This window comes from Podarcis gaigeae (assembly GCF_964106915.1).
Source record: "Podarcis gaigeae genome assembly, chromosome: 5".
Classification (NCBI taxonomy): Eukaryota; Metazoa; Chordata; class Lepidosauria; order Squamata; family Lacertidae; genus Podarcis; species Podarcis gaigeae.
In genome coordinates this window covers 39,072,865-39,093,286 of record NC_139681.1, presented here as the reverse complement: position 1 = coordinate 39,093,286, position 20,422 = coordinate 39,072,865, and the positions used below count along the sequence as shown (strand labels likewise).

The 20,422-nt window shown below is 42.2% G+C and overlaps 1 protein-coding gene across 5 annotated transcripts in view; it reads left to right on the top strand.

Moving 5' to 3' along the window:
- The window catches only part of BLNK (B cell linker), a 94,568-nt gene that overhangs the window by 19,769 nt on the left and 54,377 nt on the right, over positions 1-20,422 (top strand). For all 5 annotated transcript variants that reach the window (XR_014564892.1, XM_083741071.1, XM_083741069.1 and 2 more), the window contains one exon: positions 19,192-19,238. Coding sequence is in view for 4 of the 5 variants with exons in the window: in XM_083741071.1 (XP_083597197.1) it covers positions 19,192-19,238 (47 nt within the window). In the remaining variant the exon portion in view is untranslated. The remainder of the gene's footprint in view (positions 1-19,191; positions 19,239-20,422) is intronic.

Here is a 20,422-nt window from a genome sequence, read left to right as displayed (position 1 = left end):
CTCTGCATATAACTTATCCTACAAAGCATACAACATTGCCTTGTAATCATAAAACATTAGAAAGTAATGGTATCAGTTAATAAGAAACTCATCGGTTAAAAAATCAGTTAATAAGGAATTTCATCAAGTCTTGCTACGCTCTGGGACATCAGTCACCAACTTGTTTCTTGGCCTCACATTTCTCATGTGTGTACACCCTACCTGCTGCCTCTGTGACTTGTTTCACACACCTCTCTATAGACTGAGCATGGCAGGGCCACCATAGAACTTGCATGGGCTTTTCAGTGAACTTCTTTACTTCCACTGAGTAAGTCTACATGTCAAAGGAGGTCCATATACCCGTCAGACCAGTCCATCAGTTCCAACAGGGACAAAGCACTGGGACTGATGGAAGATGTCTTCCTTGGACATAAATATCTCCCAATATGCCATCATCTCCATCCCTCAAGGCAACGATCTTCTGGACACCAGCTCTCCCCTCCTCACTGTCACCTGAGGTCAGTGGTCAGGTATGAGGAGGTTGCAGTCCCGCAACAACTGTAGGGCCCATGCCTATCTTGTAGGTTGACCCACTTCCCTGCCCGCATCAATGAAAAGGTCAGGAATGACAAACAAATTTGAAAGACATCTTGCCTAACCATAAACTATTCCCTTACACTGCACCGATTTAGTGGAGTGTTGGGTGTATTCTAGGGCACAGTGTGTGTTGAGGAGACTGGGTGATATCAGCCAAGGTCCAAGGGTTTTGCTGCTCCTAAAGGAAAAGAAATAATGCAATATGCTCGATTCCACATGTGTACGTTTAAAGTTCATTGTTAAAAGTAGCTTCATTTTAATTGTGGTTGATTGTCTTTGGGTGCTTCTAGAAGCTATTGTTCCCCTTGTTAACTCTGTAAATGCTCTAGGGAAGCCAGATGGCATCATAGCATGAAGGCAGAGCCAGACGGTAGCCCTTTTTGGATCATGCAGCTGCCATCTGCATTGGCGAGGGGTACTCCTATGCCACCCTGTTCCAATTTCCAAACAGGAATAAAGTCCCTTCTTGTGGTTCTTCCTGCCTACTGAACAGCAAGAGATGGAAATACACCCCAGTGTAGTGCTCTTCAACCTGCCAGCAACCCAAATAAACTGTGCAATGCCTGTCTGGCGGGTCATCAAAAGCCTATTAGCATGTCATCAGGTGGAAATAGCAGTTTGTGAACTCTGTTGTGCCTTGGCCCTCAAATTCTTTGTCCCCTACCTAATTTCCATAGCAGCCAACTCTCAGAAAATAGAAGCCAACATTATGTTGGCTTTTAGAGAGTTTAGATTTTACAGATCAGTATCTGTAAAAACAAGAACTGCGGGCTTCCCCCCCCCCTTTTTTTTTTTTTTAGAAAATCTTTGTCTTTTTCATAAAGAACAGTAAATCTGCATTAAAGTAATTTCCCCATAACTGCCCTCTCTGCTCATTTGCAGCTCGTTTAAGAAATTGGTTTTTCTACTTCCTGATTTGAGAAGTTGCGCCAGCAGAGAAAGTATAGCTTTTTATTGCTCTTTGGAGAGTTAGCAATTTAATTGCAAAAGAAAAGCTGGCATTTGTAGTGAAGCTCTAAGGAAATGGAACCTTATATCTGAAGGGATGAGATCATTGCTGATGGCAAGGAGCCACTAATGAAAAACAAAAGCTGCTTTGGCAAGTAGCGCTTAGTAATATTTAGTAAGCCATTAAGTAGTTTGGTAACAAAATTGCTTTAATTAAAATTGATTGAAATCCCCCAGTTAACACTGTGTTTTGATTCTTCTTGCTTAAAGACGATTGGCTCCCCACTGACAAATACCCTAATAAAACTGTTACTTAAGCTTTCCTAACACAGAGGCTGAAGCTGAATAACCACAATCTATTGTGAAAATCCATGCACTGCTTGCCTTATGCGCATAAGCAATTGTAGAATTTCAATATCATTTACTGCTTTTGAGGGAGAGAGAGAGACTGAGGGGGCGCATGCATTGGTAAACACCCACAGTCTACAACAGCCTGAAATAAACAAATGTGCAAGACCCCTGGTACACATCTTCTTGGTGAGTAATGGGTTGTGATTTGGTAAGCAACATAAGCAACCACCTGCAGCTCATTCTCAAATTCTGCTTCAGCTAAATGCCATCCTTCTGCAGAAGAAGTTGTACAAAGCCATTGAGACAGTTATCAATCTCACCTCGCTACAGGATTTCAATGGAGCAATCTTGATCCTACCTCCCAAGTATCCCCTGAAGCAGATGAGGATCAGGTGCTCAGGAAGTTGTTAGATGCCAACTCCCACCAGTCACCACTGCCAATCATCTGGGATGATGGAAGCTGTAGTCCAAACCCATCTTTACACATGTTTGCCACTTGTGTCTTGAACCAATTCTACTCTACTGCACGATGTAGAAGGTGGGGGCGGGTTGTTAGGTGAAGCCAGCTTGCTTTTGTAGAGCAAGAGGATAGATGAGGTTTCAATATATGCTGACATGAGGGTGCCAGTGCCTGATCTTTTTCTCTGGTCCTCTTCACAGTAGAATTCTGAACCAGGCTGCTTGACTGATGAACAAAGGCAAGCTTCTGGGATCATTCAGCAGTCTGGTTTTTTTGTCAGTAATGCAAAACTCTATTGAACGTTGAGGTATAGGAATGAAATTTAGGTGCACTCATTCTAGGTGTAATTCCACAGTTCAGATTGTGAAAATGTTGCGCCTGTGCCTGTTTTCAGAGAGGTGTGTGGGAAAATCCTGTGCAAAGCAATCTCTCACTTGAAGGTTCATCCCTTTCTATTCCCATGTAAAATGAACGCATGAGCAGGAATGAGAATGCTGAGCTCTGGTATTCTGACATGCAGTTCTTGGTAAGCACAATATATATGTAGCTCATACACTCAGACTGATTTACTTCTAAAAGATATGCAATGGTAATATTAGCATGAGACAGTTTATGCTCACAGAATCCTCATCACATCAGTAATTGCACTTATTTTAATGGGCCTATTTGCTATTATAAAGAACTCATTTGATGAAGGGAGGAGTCTGGTTGTTTTTTTAAAATGCAGTAGTGTTCTCCAGTTCCCCAAAGTATCAAATGCTATCATGGGATAAAGAAAGTATGGTAATGTACATTTAGCATACACTGATAGGAGCCGTATTTCAGTCATGTAGCACATTCCACCTGTGCTATAGTATGATACCATACTGCAACAAATAATGTTTACAAAACGGCTGAGGAGCTTTTATGCTTTTTTAAATACAGTACATGGTAGATTTTTACTAAGTCAGCTAAAAGCAAAGCTTTGCAGCATCCTTGGCTGTCTGATGTATTAAATGGGTACGTTTAAGATATATGTTGGGTGGAGACAAAAAAATGGTAACCAAACATGGGGTGCCAGTTCTTCAGTGCAAAATGTTTAAATTCATGTAATTCAGCCATTTTTAAAGCAAATTTTCTGAGATTTGGTCCCATCCAACCCCTGCCCAATCCATTCTTATAGGACAGTGGGTGCTTCTCATGCTGGCAAATTTGTAGCAGAAGTCACATACAGTCATACCTTGGTTGACGAACGCCTTGTGACTTGAATGTTTTGGCTCCCGAACGCCACAAACCCACAAGTGAGTGTTCAGGTTTGCAAACATTCTTTGGAACCCGAACGTCCAGTGCAGCTTCTGCGGCTTCTGATTGGGCAGGGGCTTCCTGCAGCCAATCAGAAGCCGTGTTTTGGTTTCCAAACATTTCTGGAATGGATTCCATTCGACTTCCAAGGTACCACTGTATTATCATTGACATCATAATGACAGCCTGCATTCCTTGCTCTCCCCTCCTTTAACCCAGATTTATAATTTCTGGGTAAAAAACCAAATTTGGAAGCACCAGAGCCAGACCTACTCTTAGGCAGAGTGAGACTGCTACCTCATGCAGAAGTCACTAGGGCTGGGAAGGGGCATCAAAGGTATTGAAAGACACAGCTGTGTATGCGACACAACCCAGCCTGCACCCCCTTCTGCTATCCTGCTGCCCTCAGGTGCAGTGAAGGTGGTCTCCAGTCTGGTTGTCTTCTTCTGTGTATGTGAAATGCTGAGGGAGAGACCTTGTCTTTTGCCTCAGGCAGCAAAATGCCTTGTTGTTCCTGTTTACACTCCCCTCCTTTTCTCATTCTCCACTGAGCTATTTCCCACACTTTCTTGTTTTTCTCATCCAGATGCAGAACAGGAGGGACACAGAGAGAGAGGGAGAGAAACAGCTTCTTTGGCAGTCAGTGTCAGCAGGGAGCGGTTCTGCACAGTTCCCAGGCCCTCAGCCAGCAGGGACTCATTAGAATACAGAGGTGACTGACCACAGTCTTCAGTCACAAGCTCTTCCTTCCATTAAATTCTTGTAAACGCTCATTCTCCCCCTCCCCTCCAATCCAAATGTTTGCCTTGTGAATAGTGACTGAGGAAGGATCCACACAAGATGATGGTGCTTAAGGATGTGATGATGTTAGTCCCTCAGCTTCAGCTGGAGTTTAACACTGCCCGCTGTTCTCATGTCAGCACTCAGCTCCGATCAGTTTCATTTCAAAGAGTCATTAGGCTATTGCAAAAAAAAAAAAAGCAAATTTAGCTCCCTCAAAATTACATAATCAAAATGAAGCTGATACAAATCAAATTTACAAATGTGCGTGACTTGTTTAGCAGCAAGACACTTGTATAAGAGCCAAACTAAACAGGACATTTGATGCATATAAGCATTTCACATATACATTTTTAAACATTTAAATAGGAGCCAGAGGAGGGAAACAGGTGAGGGGTGATGAGGATGGGATTTAACCAGACAAAACTTGCCTCAGAGATTGCAATTATCTCTGGGAGGAAAGCTTCCATTGGTGACAATTTACTTCTATTCTTATTTGTTAGCGAGCCAGCAAGAACTGCTTAAAACAAAAAAATTATCTGTAGGTTATAGCCACAGATGAGCATTCTGCATAAGTGTGGCAACTGATGCAGAGAGAGAGAGAGAGAGAGAGAGAGAGAGAGAGAGAGAGAGAGAGAGAGAGAGAGAGAGAGAAACCTGGTCCAGAACTATTTGGCCCTTCCCATTTCATTAAACACTGTTATAGATTTATAGGTGTTAGGATTTTATTGAGGTTTGGATGTGTCAAAGCTAATTTCCTTGGAAGAAACAGCCAGACCCAAGTGTGTATTAAGGGTGTGGTGGACTCACCGATAAGCCTCTGCTATTGTAAAAGTTAGTTAAGTAGGCACACTTGCTGGGCTTTTTATTGGACATTGTAATCCTCACCAAATCAACAAGTGTTAATGAAGTCAGACAAACCTCTTTGTGAGATGACCACCTTGGAGAGTTAACCTTTAGGAGTTCAAAGCCTCAGAGTAAATAGGTGTTGGAATGCAAATGGAGTCCTCCCTCTGTAGAACCCCTGGCCTACCTGGCAGCAAGTCAGTATGTCAAGTCCAGGGATCGAGCCACACACACAAAGTCCGAAGGTCAGGAAATGCAGTCCAAGGTCAATCCAAGTAACCAAGTCTGAAGTCCAGCAGTCAGGATACAGTCCAGCATCAAACCCATAGCACAGTCCCATAGAGGCCAAGGTCCGTCAACAAGGGCAGTTCAGCAGACACAGCACCTCAGCTCTACTTCCCTTTTGCAGCATCTGGGCTTGATGAGGGCATGTGACCTTCACCTGCTCAGAGTCTGCTCCAGCTGAGGAATCACAACCCTCCTCCCAGAGCTAATGAGCCCCACCTGGCCAGCTAATGAGCTGGGCTATGGGCCCTTGCCTCCCTCAGCCTCCTAGAGCACCTCTCCTGCTGCTCCCTACATCTCAGAGTCTGCCATGTTCATGGAAATAGGGGCCCCTCTGGCTCTGAGGATGGGTCCTGCTGCTCTGGTTCCTGTGCATTGACCTCCATCCCCCTGCCATCCTTCCTCACACTGTGAGTACTTCCTTCCCCATCTCCTGCTTGCCCCTGTGCGTCCCAGTCCTGGCTATGCCTCTCATCAGGATCCTCTTCCTCCTCCCCATCGTCCTGCCTGTTCATGACAAGGGTTTAGTTTAGGGAAGGGGGTTGGCAGGGTTGTAATGTGGAAGCAGAGAGGAACAGTTAAGCTGGCAAGTATCCTGCAGAGCAGGAGAGGCTATGGAGAAAAGATACTGATACTGTGGAATAAGTTGGCATGTTTTGGGCACTGCTGCTGTGAGCTCCTCCATAAGCAGGTTCAGGTTATACATCTGTGAAATTAAAACCATATCTCTTAAAGACACTACAGTCTCTATTGTGCCTCGTTTTTGAACCCTGGTTAAATGCTAAGACACCTGAAATCTCGTGCACAGCTGGGCAGGGGTTGGGGTGACCGGTAACAATATGGAACATCCATTAAAAAAAATCCTGCCTGACAAGAGTGGAGATAGTAGATTTCCCTTTCCTTCTGGTGCAAGCAGCATGCAAAACATATACAGTAAAGGCCAAATCCTTTACTGCCTCGGCTCAGTAAATGTGGAACCTTGTAGTTGAACTCAGCAAATGCAGGTCTTTAGAGCAGGGAAATCTCATGGCCCATGGCCCAGTACTCAGATGAGAACAAAGTTCAGGATCCCAAGGGGGAAACAGCCAGCTGGGAGAACATCCTGGGCTCTACCAGCTGGAGGACACTGTCCTGCCATTACCCTCTGACTCGGAGGAGCATCTCTGCCTCCTCAGCCTTTCAGAAGCTGAAGACTACAAAATAAGGTGGCGGCCCTTGAACCAGCAAGTCAGCTCCTCTTGGGAGGTGGAGCCTGCTACACTCCAGGCCTGTTCAGAGGACACGGGTCCTCATTTGGCTATAGCTTCCTCCCAAAACACCTCCTATGGCTGATTTAGGAGGGCCACTTGGAGTTGTCCAAAGCCCTGTATGTTCCCTGCCTCGCTAGGGCTCTTGACTTTGCCTTTTTCTCCTGAAAGCTCCAAAGACAAACACAGACTGACAGGTTGGGAAAGGTGTGACTATCCTGATGTTATTGGACTACAATTCCCATAATCTCTGATCATTAGTCATGCTGGCCAGAGGGTACTAGGTACTGGGAAACATCCATGGGGCCCCAAGTTCCCCACCCTGGCTTTAGAGCATTTTCTTGCAAGAGGCTGAAAGGCAGGAAGTGAAAAGCTTTGTCAAGCTAAAAGGGGGAAAAAGAAGTCATAAAAAAATGAGGAGGCTACTGGGATAAAGCCACATTTGAACCATTTTGTGTTACCATCATCATCTTTTTTTCCTGTACCACTTTTCCTATAAACTCAAGGCAGTAAATATGAGTTTCTTCCCCTTCCGCTTTCCATTTTATCCCTATTTAAACCCTATGTGGTACGTTACGCTGAGAGATGGATATTGCCTAGGGTCAACCAGGAGACAGCGGGGAGCATTCTAATATAACATAGCCCAGGGATGGCGGAAGCCTGCTGCCGCTCCAACTCTCATTAGCCGTAGCCAGAATGGCCTGAGATGGTTTGAGGTGGAGGACAATAATAGCTAGATGGCCTGTTCTGTACCCCTGGCACATCTGAAGCTGTGTTGCCTCCTCCAAAAGTTCTTTGGGCAGGTAACAGGAACAACATTAAAATATAAATTTAAACCATAAGATTTGGCTTTATCTCCTGTTCTTGGTGCCAGGTATGTCCAGAAGGTCAGTTTCCATGGAAATATTTGGGCTCACTGCAAATCAAGAGTCAAAGATTGATCCATCTGCCCCAGAATTGTTTATTAACTGGCCTAAACTCCCGAGCAAAAGGCTTAAGTATGCAGTTGATAGTTAGCATTGCTACCTGATTAGGAATGCACACTTTGCATATTAAGTTCCATCCAGCAGCGGGCTGAGTTGGATGCAGTGCAGTGCTGGTCCTGTGTCTATTGGTGCTGGGGAGCTGTGAGCAAGCGCTCCAGGTTGGCAGTGGCTATACATATTTGCACATCTGCAGGATGTTGCCACTGCCAGTCCAGAGCTCTCCCAACCTCACTGCTGCGTTGGCCAACCCCACCTTGATCGTGATGAGCAGCAGCAGCAGCAGTGCAGCTATCAGGAGGGCACTACAGCCACTGCGTCCTTCCTCATGCATCGCCGCAGCCTCCACCCTATGTAATGCTGCATGATTATTTGAAGGAAAGGACATCTGAATATAAGAGCCCTGCTGCATCAGACACAAAATCTGTATCCCAGAGTGGAACGCAAGACTAAACTCAAAATATGTTGCATTATTAGAGGAGAGCTGATTTGGGTGATTGCATTCCTAACCCACAAAGTCTATTCTGGATAAGAAATGAGCCCATTTCCCCAAAATAAAAAGTCGTTATCTCTAGGGCTGGATATTGCTTTTAGCTGACCTCTGGCCACACTGTCAGTATTCAAAGGGGCCAAGAGACACTCGTGTGTTCCACCACTGGAAACAGTCAATTGACCTTTTAATTCTGAGCAAGCCCTTGAAGTTGTAAACCCCAAACAAAAGGAATCTGACATCCACATTTAATTGACTCCTTTTCTCTCTCTCCCTATGAATAGAATCAAATGCTGAACTCAGATCAAAAGGTATCTTCCCATGACCGTGCAGGCTGGGTGACAAGATACAAAGCGTTGCTGAGTTGTTCAACAACTTTTCTAAAACTAGGTTATACAGCTATGAGATATTTCATTTGCCCAGGATTCTAGGGTTCCTAAAAGAAAATCAGCATAATATTTAGTGATAATATTGATCTGCCTTATTGATGATTAATTTTTTGTAGTTGATCCCCACCCTCCCATACACCCCCCTTTCTTCAACTCCAGAACAAATAAGGTTGCAATCCTATGCACACTATTGTGGGAATGATGTTCACTGAAACGAATGGGACTAAAGTAGACATGCTTTAGGGATGCTCTACATGGTATTCTGTTACAGAGAGGATTGATTTTGTATCTTCTGTCTTTTGAAAGGGATGGGAAAACTGGAGCTCTCGAGATGTTGTTGGACTCCACTTTCCAAAGTGCTTTGAGACATGTGGGTGAGAAGCGTGTATAATTTTTTAAAAATTAAATTATTCCTGACCATAGGCCGCACTGGCTATGGCTGATGGAAGTTGGATTTCAACGTTTGATGGATCAGTGGTTAGACATCCCTGATCCAGAAGATGGAGTGGCTTCTGGGAAGCAGTTCTCTAGGTTCAAGGAGGACCATCCTCCAGCTAGGAAGGCACAGGAGAAGCTACTGAAGGCTCTCCCCTGTGGAAAGTGTCCCGAGCCTTCTCTTCACCTGAGCCTTCTCTTCAGAGCACTGTGGAACCGCAGAGCTGGGGACCATGACAGGCTGGGCCCCTGAAGGCACTGACAACGATCTTAGAAATCCCATTCAAATAGAAAGCAAATCTAGCAGGTATGTTACCTAGAGACAAAAATGGACTTCCCACGTTGAATGCAGGGGGGAGCATCAATGTTTGTATTAGTCTCATGAACGACAACTGCCAAAAATTAGAGGAGTATCTACCCAAAGCAGAAATCTTCTGTTCATGCCAGAGATCCTTCTAATATTCTGCCTTCTTCAACACTAGAGTTTTATATTCTCTTGGACAGGCTACCATTTATTGTTATTTTTGAAAGGATCCCTCCCACCCTATTAAAAATAACTTGAATGGTGTAGTCATCAGTAGGCTGTTTATCATCTGATTTAGAACAGCTAAGGAACCTGCTGGTTTTCCCAACCCGTTGATTCAACAGAGTACAGTTTATCTGTAGCAAAATGCAGTCACCAAGGTAGCTTCTGAACTGATGCTAGGACTATCACAATATCCAAAATATATAAGTAGTACGAAGGCAGGCTTAAGAAGGAAGGAATTATGCTGGCAAGAGGAACATAGAGCTGGCAGGCTCAATCACACTAAACTGCAAGCTACTATTGCATCATTGCAGCTAAATATAGTTTTACGGGAACCTTGATACAAACTGAAATAGTCTAATCTTCAGAGGAAGTTCTTCTCTGTGTGCCATGGCTCAGCGAGGCATGTTATGTGGTGATGAGAGAAAGAGCCCTCTTTGAAGTGATGTCCTACTTTTGGAATGCCCTTCCCTTAAAAGTGTACTTAGCACCCAACCTTTTTATCATTTTGGTACTAAGGAAAGACTGGCTTGTTTGCCCCTGCATTTTCAATGTTCTATTGTATTGCATTGAAATGATAGGTTAGCCTGCTTTGTGGTTTTAACTACTTTTACAGTTTAAAACGGTTTTTGTATTTTGTATTATGTGGTTTTGTGTTTTGGGTATTTTCTACCCTGCCGTGGCACCTACTGAGTGGAAAGACAATCAATATTTCAAATAAAGGCTGAATTGTATCCAAATTTAGGTAAGAATGGACCTGTAGAAAGCAGGTTACTTAAGTTACTGAAGTAAGGTAAAGGTAAAGGGACCCCTGACCATTAGGTCCAGTCGTGACCGACTCTGGGGTTGCGGCACTCATCTTGCTTTATTGGCTGAGGGAGTCGGCATACAGCTTCCGGGTCATGTGGCCAGCATGACTAAGCCACTTCCGGCGAACCAGAGCAGCACACAGAAACACTGTTTACCTTCCCGCCAGAGCGGTACCTATTTATCTACTTGCACTTTGACATGCTTTTGAACTGCTAGGTTGGCAGGAGCAGGGACTGAGCAACGGGAGCTCACCCTGTCGTGGGGATTCGAACCACCGACCTTCTGATCGGCAAGTCCTAGGCTCTGTGGTTTAACCCACAGTGCCACCCGTGTCCCTAGTTACTCAAGTACCGTACATTAATTTCAGTGGCTCAACCCTGAAATTATTTAGCTGCATACAACCCATGATGTTAGCTTCTTTTGGATGCAAGGACACACAAATTGTGAGGAGAGTCAAAGAGGCATTTCATATGTGACACTATACTGGAGTCACAAAGTGGTTTCCAAACAGTCAAGCAGAAACACCAGAAAGCTCCTGTTGGACCCTTCTCCACTTCTCATCTACTGCTGGTCATTTGCAAATGCTACCACACTTGGGGCATCCAGAAACCAGAGGCAATTTGCTAGAATGAATGAACTCCAATGTGTCGGAAAGTCAACGTCAGTCATAGCACAAGTCTATCCTTAGAGCTCTCAGATTTCAGGAGAGAGTTGTGTCTTTGAATACACAACTTGGTTGTATTCTGGAGTTGTTGTTCTTGTTGTTAAATTTTCCAAGTAATAGTGAAAGAATACAACCAGTAATGATAAATGTAACAGCTTAGAAAGGCATAAGATTACTCAGTCTTACACTTTCAAAATAGAATACTTCCAAATAACACCCATATAGAAATATTTTTAAAGCAGAAAATTAATAATTTATCCTTACAGGTTTTTATGTAAACACCCTTATGAGTTTTTTATAACAGAAACATGAAGAGGCAGAAAGCAGAATTTGAAAAGACTGTTCCAAATATAACATGCAGCTGAAATGTGTCCTGTCTGGATCTTATGTTGGCATGCAAGGATGCACATTATTTTAATTTGCAATATGTTATGCTATTAAGCATTTTGGATGGTTTGAATCTATTTTGATCTTTTTATGCTGATTATTAACCTTTTAAACAATATGTGTGAAAGCTTTGAGAACTGGGGGGGGGGGCAGGTCTTATTCTTTTTAAGTTAAAAGAGAGCCAGTGTGGTGTAGTGGTTAAGAGCGGTAGTCTCGTAATCTGAGGAACCGGGTCCGTGTCTCCACTCCTCCACATGCAGCTGCTGGGTGACCTGGGCCAGTCACACTTCTTTGAAGTCTCTCAGCCCCACTCACCTCACAGAGTGTTTGCTGTGGGGGAGGAAGGGAAAGGAGAATGTTAGCCGCTTTGAGACTCCTGAAGGGGAGTGAAAGGCGGGATATCAAATCCAAACTACTCCTCTTCTTCTTCTTCTTCTTCTTCTTCTTCTTCTTCTTCTTCTTCTTCTTCTTCTTCTTCCTCTAAAAAAAATTAATTTATGCTTTTACCGTAAATTGGTACACCCATTTCACAATATTCTTCATTATCCTACATTATTTGACTTCCCCACACCTCCCACCATGGTGTTCCTTTTGACTCTTAGTTGTGCTATATATCTTTCTACACCTTGTAATTAATTTAGCTGCTGTTCCTCTATCTAGTCCTACTTGGAGATTTATGTAACTGCTATAACTCTTTAAATATTCTCCAAAGGTTTCCCACTCCTCTCTTATGGTATGTTCATCCTGGTTTCTTAACTTTACCGTCAGCATCACTAACTCCACATATTCTATTAACTCATTCCGCCAATCCTCTTTGGTTGGACTGTTTTTGTCCTTCCACATTTGTGCATAGGTTATTCTGGCTGCAGCAGTTGCATAAAGAAATAGATTTAATACATTATTAGGTATCTTTTATTTATTTTTCTCATTCATGCATACTTATCGCGATGTTAGGATTTGGAAGATAATGTGGTCCAACCTTAAGGCAGGATCCTGAGTGCACGATTCTCTCCCACACCACACAAATCCCTCATGGGAGTTTCAATCTCCCATCTGTAAGACTGGAGAAAAATTAACTGTAACAGGGATCTGTTCAACAGGTCTGTTACAAAGTTGAGCAGGTGTTGTACAGTAGTACCTCGGGTTACATACGCTTCAGGTTACAGAAGCTTCAGGTTACATACGCTTCAGGTTACAGATTCCGCTAACCGAGAAATTGTACCTCGGGTTAAGAACTTTGCTTCAGGATGAGAACAGGACTTGTGCTCCGGTGGCGCGGCGGCAGCAGGAGGCCCCATTAGCTAAAGTGGTGTTTCGGGTTAAAAACAGTTTCAGGTTAAGAACGGACCTCCAGAACAAATTAAGTTCTTAACCCAAGGTACCACTTTACATCACTTTTACTTTTCAATTCTCTCCCTCTTTATCACACTGCAGGCCCTTGCTACTGGTTCCGTGGTTCTGTCGCTCACAGTTGCCCTTCTTGTCAATGTTTGTTCATTTCCTTTCTAAAACACCACAACTGCCCTTGTTTTGTGTAGACACAAATATGCAGCATACTCATGCCTTATTTTAGGCTTAATTTAGCACGTTCCTGCTTCCAACAAGTGGAATCCAGTAAAAGCATACAGATTAATACATAAATGTTTCTTTTAGATGCCTGCAAGGTCACTTTACTATTAAATGAGAAGTGTAGTTTTAAAACTCTTCTCACCATTAGTTTTTCCTTTGTTCAGGATATGGCCTATTAAAGTTCTGGTGTGTCTGACACGATCCAGTCTTGCAAGTTTTTCCAAGTTCTAATTTTGTAGCTCTGGCCCAATTTGCAAGAAACAGAAAAGCAAATTGTGTTGCCCAACAGCATAGGAAGAAAAGGATAAAACATAAATGCAGGAGTCATTGCATTAGTGAAAGAGTATGATATAACTAATTTCTGGACACAAGAAGAATGTTAAGATAAATGACCAAGCAACTTTGGTGTGAACAGGAATCGTCTTCCTACCCACTGGCATATCTGGGAAAGCAGCTTGAATTCTAGATGCCACAAATACAGCACATCAAAGCACACAGTACATTCATAAAAAGAATTTGAGTGCTATAAAAGCCCTTTCCCATTTCTTTTTTTTCCACAGTTCACTTTCGTTTAAAAATATCTCAGAACCCTGGCTTTCAATTCGCATGACATAAAACTGCTTCTGAGAAGAGTTTTTAAAATGCACTTTTCATTAAGACCGCCAGATGTCAGAGTTTTCTACACTGAAATGGCTTTGAAACCAAATTATCTCCTTGCTTCAATCAATGCATATTTTCCGTTTTCACTGGTCACATGCCCTCCTCTATGTTTCCGAACTCTGGTTTTCCACCAGATATACTCACATGCCAGGATGAAAGGTGCTATTTGACTTTGTAACCTCAGTTTGTGGCTTAGAGAAACTTAGACGTACATACATTACTCCACAACCTCAAGGGTATTTTCACACCTTACATACTTTAACCAATACTGGAAATATAACCTTCTCTTGACTTCCACATCCTTCTAGAATACATTTCAAAGAATACGACCATGATCCTCCCACTTGGTTCAGTTCAAATTTATTAATAGTCTACCAACCTTCAGATTCCGGGTGGGGGGGCGGGCGCAGGGACAATAAGTATTTGATTCCATACACTGCCAGTAGTCTATATGTTGTTGTTTTTTCTTATTGTTTTGCAGTGTTTGGTAACTGATACATTCTTAAATTATGTTTGTGTTTGTTAGTCCTCTTCGGTTTGGTTTGGTTTTTAAGAAAAGTGGAATATGTTTAAAATGTTTTCTTTTTAAATGGGAAGAAGATTTGAACTTCGGATCTTATTTTGGGGGAAGTAGGTTATTATTCTGAACATTCAGATTTTAACTTTGAACTCTGGGAAGAAATTTTGAATTGACTAATTCATTTCTGTATAGCTCATAAAACAAGCACCATTCCATACTAATTAGCCCAATATTTCTCTCTTCTTTTTTTTTTTTTTTTTTTGTCTAGCCGCAAGGAATGCTGGGAACCCATTCCAAGGTCTTGTTAGAGAAGCTTTGGAAAGTAAGCGATAAGAGTCCGAAAAAGACAGGCGAAAAAAGGATTATCTCAGTATTAATTTACTGACTTGGCTGACGCAGCTAATTAGGGGTTGTAAAAGCATCCACTGGTTGCCAAATGCTGAAATGGTCACAGAGGGCATCAGCAAATACTTCCATAGGGAATTCTAGGACTAGGTGGGATATTTTAGCATTCAGAATTGTGTGTGTGTTTTGCTCATATCCCCCACCCACTGTTTGGTATTGTACAAGAAAAGTAGAGCATTAAACTGCAAATGTACCAGAGTACACATAAGGAAAGCTACACCTTTCCTAGGGTGAAGAGTGGGTTATGGGCGTTTGCACACATGAAGTCTTTAATGTTGCCTGAAAAAAGTATGGTGTGGGACATTTGCGTAGCCATCAACCAGTTTGCTTTAGGAAGTGACTTCTCAACAGATGTTACAATGCAGGAAGTTTTTATTTGAAGGCAGGAGCACAGTCTACTTCCTTAAAGGTGAATGGTGATTTGTTTTTCTTTTAAACCAAGCATGCATGGTTTTCAGGCTAGCCGGCATGTGAGCAAAATCAAGAAGTGGAGGAAAGCCAGAATGAATGTTCGTGCCAGAGTTTCTGAAGCATTTTATACAGTGGTACCTCGGGTTAAATACTTAATTCGTTCCGGAGGTCCGTTCTTAACCTGAAACTGTTCTTAACCTGAAGCACCACTTTAGTTAATGGGGCCTCCCGCTGCCGCCGCGCCGCCAAAACACAATTTCTGTTCTCATCTTGAAGCAAAGTTCTTAACCCGAGGTAATATTTCTGGGTTAGTGGAGTCTGTAACCTGAAGCATATGTAAACTGAAGCGTATGTAACCCGAGGTACCACTGTATATCTAATATGTTAATTCCGAAGATCAATCTGTCCAAATGATAGTAACTGTTTTGTTTCCAGTTTTTGGTGGTAAATTGTTTGGGCAAATCCTAAGAAATGCTACCTCGATTTCTGATCTGAATCAGAATAGTGACTATACTAAGCTGCATAGTATTGTAGTAATTCCTTTCCAGGGTTGTCAACTTAAAAATAAATAAATAAAAATCCCTCATCCATCCTACCACGGACTCCAGGCATTGCTATATGGCCTCTCCCAAGTCAGATGTTAGGGAGCAATAACCCTGAGTATCATCATCATACTGACAGTACTGTGCCCCCAAACTCCTAATGACTGCTCCCAGCTGCTTCATATAGATGTTAAATAGCAGTTGGGTTAAAGCAAGTGCCCTTTGGCACCACATAGTGGAACTGCTAGGGAGTCAAAAAGCACTCTCCCAATGCTGCTCTCTGGACTTGGTCCCGTAAGTAAAAAAGAAAAAAGGTAAAGGATCCCTGGACAGTTAAGTCCAGTCAAAGGCAACTACGGGGTTGCAGCGCTCATCTCGCTTTCAGGCTGAGGGAGCCGGCGTTTGTCCACAGACAGCTTTCCAGGTCATGTGGCCAGCATGACTAAACTGCTTGTGGTGCAACAGAACACCGGGATGGAAACCAGAGCGCACGCCAAAGCCGTTTACCTTACCGCCACAATGGTACCTATTTATCTACTTGCACATGCATGCTTTCAAACTGCTAGGTTGGCAGGAGCTGGAACAGAGCAACAGGAGCTCACCCCATCACAGGGATAGGAACTGCCAACCTTCTGATCGCCAAGCCCAAGAGGCTCAGTGGTTCAGACCACAGCGCCACCCGCATCCCATAGGTCCCGTAAGTAGGACTGGAACCGCTGTGGCACAGCACCCCTGATTCACATTCCCCAGAGCCAGCCCTGGAGGATACCATGTTCAGTGGCATCAAAAGCTGCAGAGAGAGTGAGAGAGCAAGAAGCAGGAGCAAGCTTCCTCTCTCCCTGTCTTGCTTTCTGTAAAAGTCATCCTTTACAAGTAACCCATAACAGGATTGAACCCAGCCTGAAACAAATCTGCAAGGCAGATCCTGATAGAGCATCTTACAGTAGTCAAATCGTGATGTAGCTAATACATATAGGACCATAGTCAGGTCTGAGCATATCAGAAATAGGTGCAACTGATGTACCAGCCAAGCGACGGAAGCTCTACCCATTAAATTTCTGCTTCTCATACAGATCTTAATGGCACAAGAACTGAGGCAGAAAAAAAGCTGTCTGCCCCTTTCCTTATCCATATATATATATATCCATAGGAATTTGCTGATTTCGAGACCTAGTCAGGCATCCCCTAATTATGGTACATACAGTGTGTGAAACTAGTTTTCTGTTTTGTCTTACAGTATAATTACAGGATTAGTATTAAATATAGATGGTTTTCTAGAGTCTGAAATGCCACATTTTCCTAATGCGGATAAGAATCATAATGAGAAGCGGGGATACATTTGAATTTGAAAACAGTCTGTAGATACACAGTTTTGCTGAGATACTGCATGTGCCATATATATATATATATATATATGGGTTGAGGGTTGGTAGAAACACTTAGTTCCACTCTGAAATCAGTTTTAGCTGAGCCAGCAATATTCCGGATTAGATTTCAGAACCTGGACTGCATTCCATTCCACACTTGTGAAGAGAACAGGATTGCCAATTCTTGAAAATAAACATTATATTACCCAGGCAGGGTTATTGGTGAAGCATGGATTTAAAGGTGAAGTCAAGATCACAGTTTTTTGGTGGGTCCGCATGTGGAGTTCAGTGGTCTACAGTAGGCCTGGAGGTAAAGCTCAGTGCCAAAATGGACTCTCCCAGCCAAACTTTCCTAGTAGTTGCTCCCCTTCCCCCCCCCAAAAAAAAAATCCCAACCAGGATTTACAAAATGTTAATAATATTCAGAAACCAGTGGGGCCACAAGATCACTCTGCTTCTGACCTGAAAGTCAGCATTAGTTAACAACGTAGGCAAAGGCATACTAAGGCTGAAACTGCAGAGCTAGAAATAATCACATTTAATTTTGCTCATTTGAGCTTGGTCAAGATCATTTGTTTTCTCAGTACAGCTGTTGAACAGCAAAGCTAGGAAGACTGAAGAGGTGCATGGTCACTGAACTTACCTTACCTTTGGGCTTTGTCCCACTGACAGCACCTCTAGCATTTCTTGGCCTTTTGGACAGACTGTTTGCAATTTGTTTTTCTAAACCCATTATGTGTTTACCTGTGCATAGGTATGTGCCAACCTTCACCCCACAATCAATATATTAGATGTCCAAAGAGTACGTCTTGCTTTCACTGTAGAACTTCAACATGACTATCACTCTGGATTTGTATTGGCAGAAATCATGGATTTCAGCTGAAGACTAGTTAACTTAAGGTACTTTACAGAACAAAAGTTGCCCTTCCCCGTGTCTCATCCTAAATCACTCAGGAAGGGCCCTTGACCTTCTGGAAAGGTTGGGGGGGCATGGGTAGTTGCAGGGAGGACATGAACTTCCTTAAGTTATCTTATCTGAGGAACCGAACTCATGCTTTCCATGCTATCTGCTTCTCATGCTTTCTGCGATAAAGTTGGGGTTTTAAAGCCCTGTTTTGAAGTTCACCCTGCTTTTTGCTTTTAGAACACAGCAGAAATGGTAAATCTATCAAATTCAGCTTGTGTGCAAGTAGACAGATGGTTATAAATTTTGTAAAAATAACACGCTCAAGCTTATGTTACATCAAGATAAAAAATGCAGTGAAAACTTTATAAACAGAACGTTGCTGTCTTCAGTTTGAAAGGGTCTGCAAATAAACACTGAAGTCTGTGCTAAAATATATGTTATTTGTCTGAGTGATAACAGTAATACAAATTTGTCATTGTGTGCAATAGTAATATTTATAATCCTAATGATACGGCAACCCAATAGTTCAACTGGAGGAAGCAAAAAAAAATCTTCTAAATAAATAGGAATAAAACTGGGTTTGGTGATGTTAAGTTCTATACATGAGGAGTCATGGCCAAGGGCAAAGACTCACTGAACAGCAATGGCAGAGTGGAGGGGCACTGGATGTGGCCTCCACTGGTAGAAATCAAGACTTGGATGGCATCCTGTCATGCATTCATGAGCATAAAACTTGGTGAATGATGTTTGCTCCAATTCAGCTGTAAAGAGTGAGTTTTCCTGAGGAAAGCAGTGGAGCAAATGGAAAACTGCTTGGACTCCTGCCTAGAAAGTATGGGACAAGCAGAAAACTTTGGACCTGTGCCTTCTAGCCCTGGGGCAAGTGGAAGCACGGGTAGCCCTGAATGCCTTCATTTCTGAGTAGCAGTGTTCTTTGACGCCTCTCCTTTCCCTTAAACGCTCAAGGATTGAAAGACGCCTGGAGCCTCAGTGGACATTCTGTGGAAGCTCCAAAAAGGAGACTCATCCAATTAATCCTTTTGCTTGCAGTTTTAATAATCATTCATTAACCTGTGTGGGGTTTTTTATGCACAACATTCCTGGGAAGATTTTGCACTGTACAACATGTGCCACTTCCCCTCCACAGTATCACCAGGTGTTAGTAATAAAGAGTTAATAAGTAACCAGGACTTAATCCTTCAGTGGCATTAAAAGAATATGATTACTTAACTCCACAGAGTAATCTAACTGTCCTCCAGCTAAAGTGAAACTCAGTTTCAATTAACTCCTCATTTGTTTTGGCTGTTCCCTACAAAAACCCTTCTCTCTCTTTCTCTCTCTCTCTCTTTCAGAATTTATCAGAATATGAGATGAACAGATTCTGTATAATGGACCAGCCGTAAGTTTTCACTTTTTTGGTCTTCACAAAGTGAACAGATGTTTTGCTACAATTCATAGTTAATTTTGTATGATTCATATTTAATTTAATATCCTCCTTTCATTCCCCCCCTTTTTTACATAGAAGAGAATCATCCAAACTGCTATATTTATTTTGTGTTTGGATTAGAACAAACTGGCTTGGCCTTGCAGAATAAATTCCACCTTTCGTTTGGGTATATCAGCCTATATGAGCCATAAACACTATGAGTTTATTTTATTTTGTGATTCAATCATGCACAAAGTAAACTGAAAAACAAGACAAAAGCAAAAGCAAAAAATAAAGATCAGTCTCAAAGCAGCAGATTGGATACAAATATATTAGTCTGTTCTTAATTCTGCATTATAAATATATTAAGTATATTCACACACACACATAAATGTAACACATAAGTTAATATGTGGGTGTATAAATGGTCTAAACATCATAAATGGTTTCCTATAAACAGTAAAATGTACCATTATCAAAAGAAGAAATATTTGTTTAAAAAGCAAGTCAAAAATATATTTGCAAATGATACAACTTCTAAAGGAAAGACAAATTAACCCAGTCTCTATTAATTCAGCTTTACTTGAAAACCACATATGATCTGCTCTGATCCCTGATATTCTTTTCTTAATTATTTGTGTGACTAAATACCATCTATTTGATATTTCACTAAGTACTGACATATGATGCCATAATGTTAATTTTTTATCACTTCCAGCTTGTTCTAATAATTTCCAAATGAAGTCCTGTTTGCTAGACGTGTGTCCTTACTTCCAAGTCTGAGCTTAAAAATCCTTGCTAGTGTAATTATACACAGGACAGGTTACACTTTTTTTTAGTTGCAGGTGTTGGAAGGTTTGCATCTGAGCCCACAGGTGTGTCCAGCACTCGCACATACTCAATGCACACCTTAACCCTTAACCTTATGCCCCACACTGGGAAAGAAAGGTTGGTTTATTACATGAAATAAAGGTGGGATAGTATATGGATGCTGTTTCAGACAGCAAACTTCCTGCTACATAAAAGTAAGTCTTAGGTTGTGGTTCTATACACACTTATGTAGGATTAAATACCATTGAGCTGTTAGGTTTACTTCTGAGTATCTATGCATAGGATTGCACATCAAATTGCTCAAGCAAAACAGCTCTGAAGTAAAA